The sequence below is a fragment of the Thunnus maccoyii genome, chromosome 13 (genome assembly GCF_910596095.1).
Source record: "Thunnus maccoyii chromosome 13, fThuMac1.1, whole genome shotgun sequence".
Classification (NCBI taxonomy): domain Eukaryota; kingdom Metazoa; phylum Chordata; class Actinopteri; order Scombriformes; family Scombridae; genus Thunnus; species Thunnus maccoyii.
The window spans coordinates 5,619,215-5,633,326 of record NC_056545.1 but is presented as its reverse complement, the minus strand read 5'-3'; the positions used below and the strand labels follow the sequence as shown (position 1 = coordinate 5,633,326).

Here is a 14,112-nt window from a genome sequence, read left to right as displayed (position 1 = left end):
GCACTCAAAAACATAAAAAAAAAACCCAAAACTAAACTAAAACTCTTAATTTGGATGTTTGCAGTTTAAAAGTACTCGCATGAAAAAATGTAAAAGACTCTAACAGTGATACATGGAAGTGAGTCACAAATACAAAGCATCAATTCATGGCTAATTGTCCAGGTTATCATAGCACTAGAGGTACACACACACGCATTCACACACATTCACACGCGTACGAGTCTGGCACAGTGCTGGATCTTCCCTCCCACTGACAGATGGATGGGGTTAATATAATTAAGCACCTCGGCCGACGGTTCCTGTTTACCGCTTGGTTGCTAGGCAGTGACATCAGCTGATCCCTCCCTCCTTCCTCTCTAATCCCTTCCCTCTCTTGCACACTCCCTCACACACCACTCTCTCTGCTCTCTCTCTGAGATAGGCAGCGCAGACGTGGGCAGAGTGTGGGGGTATAGGAGGAGAGAAGAGGAGAGAGCGGGAGGGTAGGTAGTAGTGTGTATGAGACTGTCAGACAGCATGGTCTGGGTCTGAGGACAGCACTGGAAGACGCAGCAACAACCTCCAGATCTCCATGTAGACCAGAGTGGTGACATCCACAGATCACCTGGACCTGTCCACCCATCAGCACCCACCCAGGACAACACCCATACCTTCCAAAAAACACAAGAGGAAGAGGAGCCAGAGGAGGACGAGGGGGTGGGTCTGTTTATGTTCTTTTTTTTTTTCTTTTTTCTAGTTTTTTGGTTTTGGGAGTAGGCTCCGGGCTGGACCGCATGCATGACACAACGCAAAGGCGAGAAACCCACCATCAGCATCCAGGAGCACATGGCCATTGACGTGTGCCCTGGCCCCATCCAGCCCATCAAGCAGATCTCTGACTACTTCCCCCGTTACCCGCGGGGCCTTCCCCCTGCTGTGCCCCACCAAGTGGGCCACGCCGGGTCCCTGCGCTCTGCCCTCTCCACCTCCTCAGCCTCTGCCTCTGCCTCCCCCAACGCCGAAAGTGACCGCCCCGATGAGGATAACCCAGACCGGGCTTGTGCCGGAGCCTCCGCCTCCTTGCAGGCCGCCAAGAGAGATGAGGAGCCTGATGTTGAGGGATACGACTCAGATGACTCCAGTGAGTGATGATTTCCCCTCTTCTAGTCTCCATCCTACTGTTTACCATGGTGTTTTCCAACATGTCTACATGTGTGTGTCTATCCCTTTTAGTTTCCCCTCTCCCTTTCTCTTATTACTGCATCTCCATTTTTGCCACCGGTTGCCAGGCATCCCTACAGCCGTGTGGCTTTGTGGCTTTATCTGTCACCTTTTCTTCTCTCGACTCCCCTGTCCATCTCTTTCTATCTCCAATTGCCCGGTGTACAAGTGTGTGCGTGTGTGCATGCATGTTGTGTGTCCCTGTGTGTGTGTGTGCGTCTCTGTGCTGCAGCTAACTCTTTGCCTCTCAGTCGACAGACAGCCAACTGTTGCTGCTGCAAAGAATAAAGCTCCCCCCTCCTCCTCTGCTCTCCTCCAACTGAGAGGATGATATGTGTGATTTTATTGGAGCAAATGATTGCATGTCTGTCTTCTGGGTGTATGTGTGCATTATTCAGATTTCCAGTGTCTACAGGGTGCTCGGTCTATACTGTCGATCAGTCTCACCGGGCTGAATGATTCATGGCTTCTTGGAGAAGCTTTAAATTAGTCGCAGTTTTACGCTCAGCGGAGTCTGACCGCATCTGTAAGCTCATCCACATGCAGACCTGTCTGGTGGCAAGACAAGCAAGTTCCAGTTGTGTGAGATTATTGTGTGTCTGTCGGTCTCTTTGTGTGTTTGTTTGCAGACCATAAAGATGTGTGTGTGAGTGTGTGTGTGTCCATATCTGTCTCCATCACAGAGGGGAGGCTCCCTTGAGAAAGCCTTTGCTGAATGTCATTCCTTTAATCTAACAGGTTTGAGCGGATGATTAATAATGATTGTTAATAACATGCAGCACAGCTATTGGAACAATAACAAATCACAGAGACAGAACAAGATTTCCACTTCTTGCAAATCCCTTTTCATCTTGATGGATAAACAATACGACAGTATGCACCAGTGCTGACAACTCAGTTAATGTAGCTGCTTCTACCTGCGTCATTTTAAATCCTCAAGGTCTGTCTGATAAATCACAGAAACTGTGAAGGGACTTAAAAATAAGAGTCTCTGTTGTGGCATCCAGTTGCCACTGAACTTCGCTCGGCTACAGTCCACTTTGAATAACATGTTGCTCTCACGGTGCACAAAAACAGTGCTTCTCGGTGTGTTTGTATCGCACTCTCACAACCCTTTCTAGAGGTTTGTCGCGAGTGTTCTCTGCACAAGAGACTTGTGATTGCAGGTTAATGTGTGACAGCAGTGCAGCTTCTCCAACAGTTAATCCATGCAGAGCAGCATGCGGGCGGGGGGGGGGAGGTTAGACCGTCTTTAATCCAGAGGGGGGGGGGATGGTAGAGAGCAGAGGAGGCAGGTCGGGCGTGACAGATGTTGCTCTATGACCTCCACCAGGCAATTGGGATTTCACTCTGAGGGAAAAGAGACGGAGAGATGCATTCTCATATTTTCTGAAAGCAGTCCTTGATCAGTGTGAAGCTTTTGTATCCACATGACTTTCTGAAAGTGTTTTTCTCCTTTTTTGAAGTATGTGGGCATTAATATTATTTACTTAATGTGAGACTGCTGGTCTCTGTCTAATAATAGTGTACTGTTAACTCTAAACCCACAAACAGGCACAGTTGATCAGTGCTGTCCATGCATTTGCTACATGGTAAAAGTAATCTATGGTCCCATTGACACTTGCCATTTAATTTGACTCACATCTGGATAATAGTCAAATTTTATGCATTTTCATTTTCATTTGAACAGAACTGTGTGGGACACACCCCGGCCCATAAAACAAGATAAAGTACGTGCTGTAGTCGTACAACATCACCGTACACATTTTACATGATCATAAGTGTAAACTGTAATCTGCTTTCTACTTATTGCTAAAAATGCACGTCCAGGCATAGATCGTTTCAGGGATTTTGAAAAAATAATGCCATGAATATTTTTTATTTAGCAATTACTTTCATACAGAGTTGAGTAAACAGAAGAAACCTAAATAAGATCAACATTTGGTGTGAGCAGCTTTGTCTTTAAAACAGCAGCAGTTCTCTTCGGTTCACCTGCACACAGTGTTTCTGGTACCTGGCAAGTTGGTTGTTCCTGCATCTTGGAGAAGTTGCCACAGTTCTTCTGTGGATTTACGTGTCTCATTTGCTGTAATCCCAGTCTGACTCCATGATGTTGAGATCAGGGCTTTGTGGGGGCCAAACCATCTGTTGCAGGATTCCTTGTTCTTCTTGTTGCTGAAGATAGTTCTTTATGACTTTATGGCTGTATATTTGGGGTCATGGTCATGAAGAAAATGACAATTTTTGTAACTTCCCCAAACTGACAATCATGGCCACTTTGATTCAACTGATTGACCAGGTGTGTGAAGATGTGAAAGTAAGGAAGGGCTTGAACTTCTGTCACGTGCCACTTTTCTTGTAGACAACTGAGTGCAACACCATAAATACCTTTGAGGAAAGGCTTTTTGAAAGTGTGTTATCCCCATTAGACTTCAAATGCTTCTCAAAGACATTGAGTTCTTGGAGAAGCAGTGGGATGCAGTCAGGAGGACGACAGCCCTGCTTTTAAAGGACCAGTGTGTAGAATTTAACAGCATCTAGCGGAACGGACTTGGCAGAAATGGAATATGATATTCATAAATATGATTTAATTAGTATACAATCTCATGAAAATAAGAATTGTTGTGTTTTTGTTACCATGATCCCTTTTTATCTACATTGCGAGCGGGTCCTCTTCCATCCAGGCTGCCATATTGCACCGCCATATTTCTACAGTAGCCCAGAATGGACAAACCCACCACTAGAGAGGGCCTTTCATGTTTTTTGTGAGTTTTGCGGCCACCATAGATTCTCCTACAGGCTTGGACAGGAGGGTGAAGGGAGGTGTATTCATTTGGTTGCAATCTGCAATCTCACTGGTAGATGCCACTAAATCTTACACACTAGTCCTTTAAGTGTGGCCATTTGATATAAGTATAAACACCTTTACTTTTAGTTTGAAGCATACTGAGGTCTTAAACGTCTTTAAAACATCTGGATAGAGGGCGTCTTGAATTTTTGATTGCATTTACACTTGACTTCCCCTCATAACAGATAGCTCTCCACTCTGCCCAAGATGCATGAAACAGCATAGTGTAAATGTGGTAGGCTATATGCAACAGGTGTTTGGGATATTACGGCATGCATTCAATCACTGTACGTTTACCAAATTGGTTTGGTGCACAGTTACATCTTTACTTGTTTTCAAGGTGTCAGTTGGAGATCAGTCACACTGCAGGTTTATGCAAACGTCAAAACAACAGCTCCTCTCCATCCTCCCTGCTAATAAGGCAATTAGACACAAACATCTGCCTGAGCATCGTCTTAATGAATTTACAATCACCTGATGAGGCATCAGTTGTGCAAGATAATTATGGTGTCAAAACCCTCCCACCCCACCTCTCCTCAAAAAACTAAAAATGGAGACCACATGAGGAAGGACCACCAAAATAACCATGGTAGCAATTAATCATAAATAAAAATATTGGATGTGTTTTTAAAAGTCTGAGTCATCTGCATGCTTATTACATACCCCACCTGCAGCATTGATGTGTCTAATGAAGGCAGGCACTGAAATAAATAAATAAATAATTAATAAGTCACTGTTTGGGTCTGATGCAACATCCCAAATAATCCCAAGTTGGTGCTGCTGCAATGGGAGTCTGAAAGGAGAAACATAAGGTGTATAAACAAAATACTACTGCAGCCTGCTTTAAAGAATCATACTGTAGGCTCAATCAAGACCTGTAATACAAAGGAAAAAAAACGCTACAGGTGATATACTTTGTGTTCCCAGCTCAGGTTTGCTGTTGTGTATTTGTCTTATTCCTGTGGTCACATGACCAAACACAGAAAATATGACCTCATATTGGGACACTCCCAGCACAGCTGCAGTACAGTTTTATATTTGAAATAACTAATTTTGCACCAAAGCTTAGTCATACACTGTGAAATTCATTGTTCAAATAGCGTTAATGGACAATGTTCTGTGTCTTTGTGTGTTTTTAAGGAGAAAACTCTGAGTTCTTCTCCTTTGGCAACAAAAGCTAATCATCCTCCACCTATTTTTAAAATCTGTTTGATATTTTATTATTTTAACACATTTTAGTGGATATTCATTTTCTCACATGAAGACCTTCAAAATCAAACAAATAAAAGAACATAAATACATGTAAATGTAATTATTTAAGGAACTTAATCAAAATGTGACAACAAATAAATCATGAATTATGCCACAAACATTTCAGATTGATGTTGTGCAACTCTGTGAAAGGATTTCTCCTTTCTGCTCCCATAATGTGCAGTGTTGAAAGACTTGCTGAAGGACACCAGAAACCAAGGCCATTTCATAAAACATCATATTAGTTTTGCAGATATAAACATTTCTACTGGATGGTAAAAAGTTTATAAGAATAAGAATAAAGAAACTGAATATATAACCACTTTCTCCTGTCTTATAAGCTTAGTTTGTATTTATTTGTATTAGTTTGTGTTTCAAACTTTATTTCATCTTGGAGGGTTTGTAAAGTTTGAACACACTTGTTGTGCTGTTGAGCTGATTATTCTTGGCCTCATACATATGGGTCACACACAGAGGTAAAGTAATTTCTGCCTCCTGACAGTGCAGCAGCAAGTGGCGCTGTGATCCGAATGAAAAAGCTGCTTCAGTTTGAATTTCTTCTTCTTTCAAAAACTGTTTTGGAGATGTGACTTTCACCCTGTTGCTGCCTGAAATGCAAGAGAAAAGAACTCTCTCCTATCCTGCTGTTTGTGATTTAAAAGAGCTAGCGCTGCCCCAAATTGGCTCTTCATGGTCCTGCGGGACTTGATCCAGTATCTGTACACTTCCTCAGGGGGGACGAGGGAGGGTGGAGCAGCGAGGCAATGTTCTCCCTTATGAACCAAATCACACAGGAACGTCTCAGTCCTTGCTAAGAACCTAGTGGCTAATCTGCATAACAGCAGCATTTTCTAATTCACTGTGACTCAAACTTGATTTTAATTGAAACGGAAAAGTGCATCACCCACCAAGTGTCCCAGCTCCCCTGCGAAGGGGGGTAATCAAAACCAATTGGACATCCGGATCTCTGCCACATCAATTAATGGTTTCTCGTGGGTGTAGATGGTCACGTCACTGCCGGGGCCAGGAGAAATAGCCTGCGCGACCTAGATGACAGAGAGAGCTCTTATGGTTTTGAGAGATAAGCCTTAGAGCCATATGTGTTGACAGGACTAGTCAAGGGTGGTTGGGGGGGGGAGTTGGTAATGTATGCACACTGGTCTCCCCTGAGATGTCTTGCTCTGGCAGTACTGCTGTCTCCTCGGCACAAGGCTGCAGCTACAATGTTTGCTTGTAGTTGTCAACTGGTGAGGAGAGATTCAGTCAGGGTAGGAGGGAAAACATAGCAAAATGATCCATCAGAAGAACTAAATAAAAATAAACTGTATTTAGTTGTTACTGAAGATAATGGGTTTTCATTTGGTAAATATGACATCATTTCCTGACATCTTTGGGATTCTGATTTATGGACAAAATAATGTGGTTATTTAGTCTGTCAACATCCTGTTTATCAAACGCAGACAAACTGAATCAACAATGAGAAACAGCGATCATAAGTTCAAACTAATTAACAGGGATACAGATGACAGACGTGTTGAGGATCAACTGGCTTGCAACACAACATGTGTTCATATAATCTTGTCTCATATATTCATCACAAGCTATAAAGATAATTACTCAGTTTTTCGCACTAATCTCTCATAGTCAATGTAGGCATCTTCCTCAGCATTGAACATACCTAAATTACAGTACATTATATTGAAATGAAATTTAATAAAGACAAATTAGCCTATGCAATGCCTAATAAGCAGCTGCAGTGATGCAAGTTCATATAATAAAACCAATAAATTAAAAGGTATTAAATATTTAGCGATATGAGACATATTTCCGATGTATTTGATGTGTGCTATAGTATCATGAAAATACTATTAGGTTTGTTTGTTTTGCAGTTTCAGATGAATATATGATAGATAAAGAAAGGTGGAGAGGGCAATAATCACAAATTAAGACAAGGAGGAAGTGAGTTTTCAAAATATCTGACAATCAGCCATCCTATGATCAGCTGATTTTGAGGCCACAGTTTCTAAAGCTGCCACAGGAACTTGGGGTGATGAAGGTGGTGCAGCAACCCCGTCTCAAGGTGTCTGAGGAAGGCTTAATTTTTATTGTTGCAAGATTTTTTTTCTGTTGCTGTACATCCCACCAGTCTGATCCCTGTCACCTGGTATACCTTTTTTTTTTTATTATTCCGAGTAATGCAATCTTCCCTGATGGTTTCATGTAATATTTAGTCCTGAGCATGAACAAAATATGAAAGTTACTAAAGTAAAAATAAACAATCCCAATATTCACCTTGTTTACCAAAGTACATTTCTTAACCATACTGTTTTTATATTGTCATATTGTGCTGTCAAGATGTCATATACAATTATTATTGTATATATTGTTGTATATTATTATTGTTATTATTATTAATTATTATTTAAGGCTGACATCGATATCGAGTTTTGAGAGTTAAAAAATGTGATAACGAGATATCAGCTTGTTGTTGTTTTTTTTTACATAAACACATAATTTAAACAAGTATTTTTGATAAGGATTCCTTATATTTTTCATTAAAGAACTGAGACAGAGATGTACTCAGCGGGACAATTTATAATTGACACTCAAATGCCCACTCAAAGCATGTTCCTGCAGCTATGTCTCCTTTATATTAAATAGATTTTGAACTCGAGTTAAGTGACCTTTTCAGATGGCCACCAAACAGTGACAGATTGAAGGTGCTTAAGAGTAACAACACCCAGGCTAATAATCCTGCATGTCCTGTGCAGCACAGCATTTGACATTGTACTATAGTCAACTACATCACAGCTAGATGTGGTCACAAATTCAACAGACTACATCTGACCACAACCAAACTGCAGTGATGAACGAGATCAGTTGCGCAACAGACTTGAACCTTTAAAACCACAGAGGTCAATGCAACAACTGTTGCTTCTAAAAGTTCAGCAGTGTCCTCTGGGTTTGTGCCAGGCAGTGCCTAGTAGTTAATTAAAATGATTTAAAAACCAAATGTCTTACACAAGCTGGGAGTTTGAGTAATGAGACTAAAACTGGAGTTATGTTCTTTCTAAGCCTACAGAATTTTCTCAGTAACCCACTGAGAGCACCTGTCCTCAAAAACCTGGTAATGCCAGAAAAAAAAATGGCAGTGAAATTGTAAGGTGCAAGAGAGGCATAATTTAATATCTCTCCATGAACCATCCCAATTTATAATCACAATATGATTGTATTACTCACACAATCTTTGTCTTTTGTGAGTAACATCAGTGCAAGACTTGCAGCATTAAATCAGAGGCTTAGGTATAAGAGCACAGAAATCATCCATGTGTCAAGGGCAGATCAATGGCTCTGATACTCTGTGCTAACTCTTTAGCATAATGCAGAGTGATAAAAGGCACTAGCATTTTCAAAAGCATACACCGACGCTGTTTTAGGTGAGGAACAAATCCCCAAAGTAGCTGCTACTTACAATAACAGTTTGTTCAAATGCTTTTGGTATCTGACCAGTAGGATAATCTCCTAAAAAAAACCCTCTGCATATTCCTTTAAGGGCAGACGAGAGGGGAGTGTGTCGAGCCATCTGTTGCCTCTACCAGACCAAAAGTCATTTCCAGACATTTGAAAAACAGAGGGCTGTATCAATCCACATGAAAATTTCCCTTGAGCCTCATAATGCTCAGTTCAATGTAAAGAGTGACTTCAGCGCTGCCATGCCCAGCACAGTAGAATCCTATTAAGAGTCTACATGCAAGCTGTCATGCAGTAGTAATGATTCACGGTAGTGTCCCATGTTTTCCTGTGACTAACACAGCAGCAGGCCAGCAGACAACAAAGCAGGCCAGATTGTCAGCCTGTTCACATTATGGGTTATTATTACTGGTGCTGTCTCTCAACGGAAGCCATCGAGTGTTTTAAGTTAGCAGCAGTTCTGCTTCATCAGATACAAACCCTGCCTCCTCCCTCCCTTCATCCCACTAAGCACATTATGTAATGATAATGCCAGCTATTACACAGATCCATTTGGTGTCCGGGGCTGTCATCAGTGGGGAGAAATTTTGTTTGGCTTTAGTTTGTCACGCTTTGCATGCACGCATTTAGAGAGTGCGTTTAAATGTTGCTGGTGATACATGAACACAGAGCTCTTAAAAGCTTCAGTTTTTTAATGCAAAATCCAACCTGTTTTATCAGCTCAAACCACAAAGTGAGTCCAAGAGGAGTACTTCTTCCTGAGAAGCCACAGACTCACTCCATTTGCCTAAATTAAATCCTGGTGTCTGATCACTTCTCTTCCCACGTAAAGTGATTAATCAGAACTTAACTAACTTAACCACAACTGCATTGAGTGGGCACACAGAAAGCTGAGTTCACCAATATTAGATTGTTAGCCTCTTTGTCTCTTTGGTATCCTTTGGTGTGAAGCATGAGTGTGCTGTATGCAGTTAAATGAGGCCACATTAAAGGAGATCTGGGTATGCAAGTTCAAAGCTTTCAAATTGTTATTTCTGGCCTCCATTTGTAGTTAAGGGCAAAGCTGCAAAGTGTACTTGATGTTAATATTTACTGTACGTGTACTTCCAATAACAACCATTTTGGCTCCATCAAAATACTTAGATTGCCCAGTATAGTTTTCATGTTTTGCTTCTGGTTTTCCACTGACTCTTAACGCTTTGATTCCCCTGGGCGCGCATCTGCATCACATTCCAGCACTGGTGCAGCCCCCAGAGCTGTTCACGGCCAATCTGCACAGGGTATTTTATTTTGAAAATTGATTGAATGCTCTATCTGTGTCTGTGACAGACTTCCTGCCCGGCTCGATCTGCTCTCTGCAGCTTGACACGGCTTCCATCAAAAGTAGACTAGGCACATATGTTTAGCTGAGAGCCGTTTCTGGGACGCTTATGAAATGTGTGTCTGGCGGGATCACAAGCATTGACTAGGGTGGCCGCGATCAGCTCCAGCAGCGGTGTTGCAGCTGGAACGCGATGCAGACGCGCCTGGTGGAATCAAGCCGTACAGTGTGTTGGCGAAGTTGCTGAAGCTACAAAATCCAAATTTATTCAAAGGTGAGGAAGCCAGGCTGGGGCTGAGTTTGGAGAAGGAAGTGGCAACTACCACGACTGAATATAATAGGCTGAGACACCTGTCAGTTGTTGATTTCTAAAACTGGATGGCTGTAATGTAAAGCTGAGCCCTCATAAAGCCACTGTACACTACCTGCGCAACACCAAATGCAGACAGACAAAGTTAGCAACTAGCTGGTGAAGAAAATCAAACATCCAGCTACTAACAAGCCAGATATTTGTTATTCAGGAGTTGGTGGAGACTAAAACTGAGCTAAAAGAAGAGTTAATATTGGACTGAAATTCATCAGGTGAACGGAAACATGACTCCAAATAAATGCTAATGCCGCTCTGTGTCTGCTGGATACGTAAATAGGCAACTGTTAGCTAACATTTTAGCCATAATGCCTTCATAAGGTGTGTCAGCTTGTTTTGTAGTTCTAGCACTACACTAGTTCACTAGTGGCCAATTTCAGTCAATGCAGCTTTATTAATCCTTAAGACATTTTGAATAAAATCTTCGGTGCTATCACACATTGGCTGTTAGAGGAAATGCAGCATAAGGCCTTGTTGCAATGGCTCCCTCAAGGATACATGTCCTCATAGTGGTTGCTGCTTGACTTAAGTCCAATTATACTCAATAATGAGTGAGTTTACTACTAGTGTACCGGTTTTGAGTCTTATCCTGCTTTTGATCATATTTGGGATATGGCATTTAAATGGAACATGAGAAACCAGGTTATTAATATTCCTGTTTACATGATTCTATCAGTATCCAGGTTTCTGATCATCTGTGTCCAATTGTGTCTTATTTCTCACCATCTCAGCTACTATGTTCTGTACCAATGAAGAATGTCCAGAAACCAGGATGAGGTGAAGTGTACATGCATAAAACATAATCAGGATTCTCTAAAAATCTGATCATAACCAGGTTACTGGTGTGCATGTAAACGCACTCAATGTGTCTGCGGAACTGTGAAGGTCCTTGAGATGTAATTTCGTCACATACTTCACATCTGATGACACGTCCTAATACGCAAATTCCCAGTGTAATATAAACAGAACGATAGATGCCAAGCACCTCTCTTATCACATCTGTTTTGGGCTATATATAACCCATAACTCAACCCCTTTTTCCCCCCCAAGAAACATAATAGAACAAGCTGTTTGTTCAAATAAGATAGTGCTGCTGAGATCCTGGGATCATCCTGAGATTCCTGCTGATTGGATAGCGGTGCTAAAGAACTCTTCAAATCACCACATCTGGCTGAGAGATTTTTTCTCCTCTCCAGAGAGCCCTTTCAGATAAATATTGTATAATCAATTGGTTGCCTGAGCTTAAGATTGTTTTAAATTGTTTTTCATCATTCGATATGTAATATTATATCTAATTTATGTGTGCTTTTTTGTAGCACATTGATGTGTATATGTGATTTTGTCAATAATCCATTGTGTGAGCTCAGCTATGATTAGAGGAGCTTTTCGTAAGTCAGAGCCCAACTCTTGTTTTTCTTACTTGGTTAAAAGTGGCTTCCTTTCTCTCATCTGAGTTCCTCTTGTTGCTCCCCCAGAAGATACTGAACTCATGTTCTTTCAAAGCTTCTGCATCCCACCTCAGCTCGATCAATAGCAGGTCTTTGCCCTGTTTCTTTGGACTCTTGGAAGCCATATCTTTGTATTTCAGTCTTTCAGTCTTGGCTCCCACAGGAGGGAAAACTCAATGAATAGTACAATGCAGCTCTGCTGTAGACAGACCATAGACCTCAATGTCTGGCCTCAGAGTGGAGTGTTTGGACTGGAAATGTTTACTGAGCTCACCTGGACTAATACCAGCCAGGCAGGAGGATTTCCTTGTGTAGGTGTATTGTGTATTTCCTTTATTATCTACCAAAGTCGATTTGATTTCCTTGCAGTGTCAGGTGTCTCTCTTGCCAGATGGTCCCAAGACTTAAAGACCATGTACATATTCTTTAATAACACTATACTAAAGTCACATAGACATCACATTTTCATGGTAATTTAATATATTTTTAAGTGGTAAAGCTGGTGAGTCAAGTGAAAGAGGAAAGGCCATAGGGTCACTGAAATCAAGCGGGCTTCTCCCTTTGGGAGCATAAATGGGCTCGGAAAATGTCAAAGAAATCCACTGATTAGAAACAAACAATGACTGACCTTAAGATTCAGTTGCTGTGCCACTAACGTGTGAAGTTCCAGGTTTAGCTTTGTGCAACTTGCAGAGTAAATTCGGCAATTTATTGATTTATTATTGATTGGAGATTTATATTTTATAACTTATATCCACAGCATTGCCCTATGGTATCTTTAAAGTCACTATGTGCAGAATGTTGTGATCACACTTCAGTTATTAACACAATCAATTATTTGGATATAATGACGTTTGTTTGTAGAAAAAGTAGATAATAGGGATGTGCAGAGAGCGCAGTATTTGTATTTGTATCTGTATTTGTATTCGAATGAAAGTGGAAAGAGGCTTAAAAATCCTGTTATTGTTTTTATTACACTTTTAATTTTAGAAAATTAAACTACCTTACGAAGGAGGTCCCCACATCGGGTCTTGAACTGGAGTCTCTCAGATCATAGACAACTGTGCTGACTACTGAGCTAAAACTTTACTCATCACCTCATTGCAGACAGACCTCTACCTATTTATACACCCGTAACACAGAGTCAGCACAGGATGTAACATGTAGGGAGGAACTTCAAAGGTGATTATTGCTTTGCACTTTTCATTTCTTGCCTATTTTTTACAACCTAACTTTGTGGAAAGGAGAAGTGGAACAACAGGTTATGAAGAGTCCGTTGGGAGCACTTCGCTTGTGTCAGTAGCTCAGCCTTATACCTGGGGAACACCTCCAACAAATAATTTTTAAATATTTGTATGAAACAAATATTCGTATAAATCCCACAATTTGTGCTTTACTGAATAATGTATTTGTATTTGGGCACAGCTAGAGGAAAGGTCATCAGGGGTTACCAAAAGGATTAAGAAACTTCCTCTAGGGAGGATTAATTACACGGCAAATTCTATGGCAATTAGTTGTCAAGATACCTTGGTCTGGACTAAAGTTTCAGCTGGTCTGACACTTATTTGTGTTATGTTATATGTTTTAAAAATATGGATGTTTTCCAAGAAGTAAAAGTAATAATTGAGAAAATATGTCATTTTAAAAAAAGCATTTTGAGTAATTAAATATATTGACATAAGAGATTTGGTATGGCCCAGCTGTCAACATGGCAATATCCCTGCTTCATTTGAAAGAGGAGGTGAAGCTAATGCTGCAGAATAACAAATGCCCTTCTCACAGTATCTGGTGACATTTAATTGTCATGTTGAGCATTAAAAGCAAGTTTAGTATGCATGCTGTGTCACCAATGTAATTCATTAAAATATCACCACAGTGAAGCTTACATAAAGATCCATGACTCGTACGCTGCTGGCAACCCCACATGAGAAGCAGTAACTGACTCATCTTGTCAGGGAGCCACCGGTCTTAAAAAAACTCAAGAGGCCAAAAAATTACATTTTCCATTTTTCTATGAAAGTCCACTTTTATCAATAAAGACCAGGGCAGTCTTGATGGTGTTATTTTACCGCCTCTGAACCTCCACTGTGTGTGATGAGGGAAATGAAGAGGAGTTATACCTCTACCTCACATTGTCGGAAAAAGGTTGGTGAACCACATGAGGCCTTTCTTCATATTTAAAGAACTTCAAGAAGTTTCACAAAAT

The 14,112-nt window shown here is 41.1% G+C and overlaps 1 protein-coding gene across 2 annotated transcripts in view; it reads left to right on the top strand.

The window, feature by feature from the left end:
- Positions 1–452: 452 nt before the first annotated feature.
- The window catches only part of doc2b (double C2-like domains, beta), a 147,749-nt gene continuing 134,089 nt past the window's right edge, over positions 453–14,112 (top strand). For both annotated transcript variants that reach the window (XR_006099486.1, XM_042430135.1), the window contains exon 1: positions 453–1,120. Coding sequence is in view for 1 of the 2 variants with exons in the window: in XM_042430135.1 (XP_042286069.1) it covers positions 778–1,120 (343 nt within the window). In the remaining variant the exon portion in view is untranslated. The remainder of the gene's footprint in view (positions 1,121–14,112) is intronic.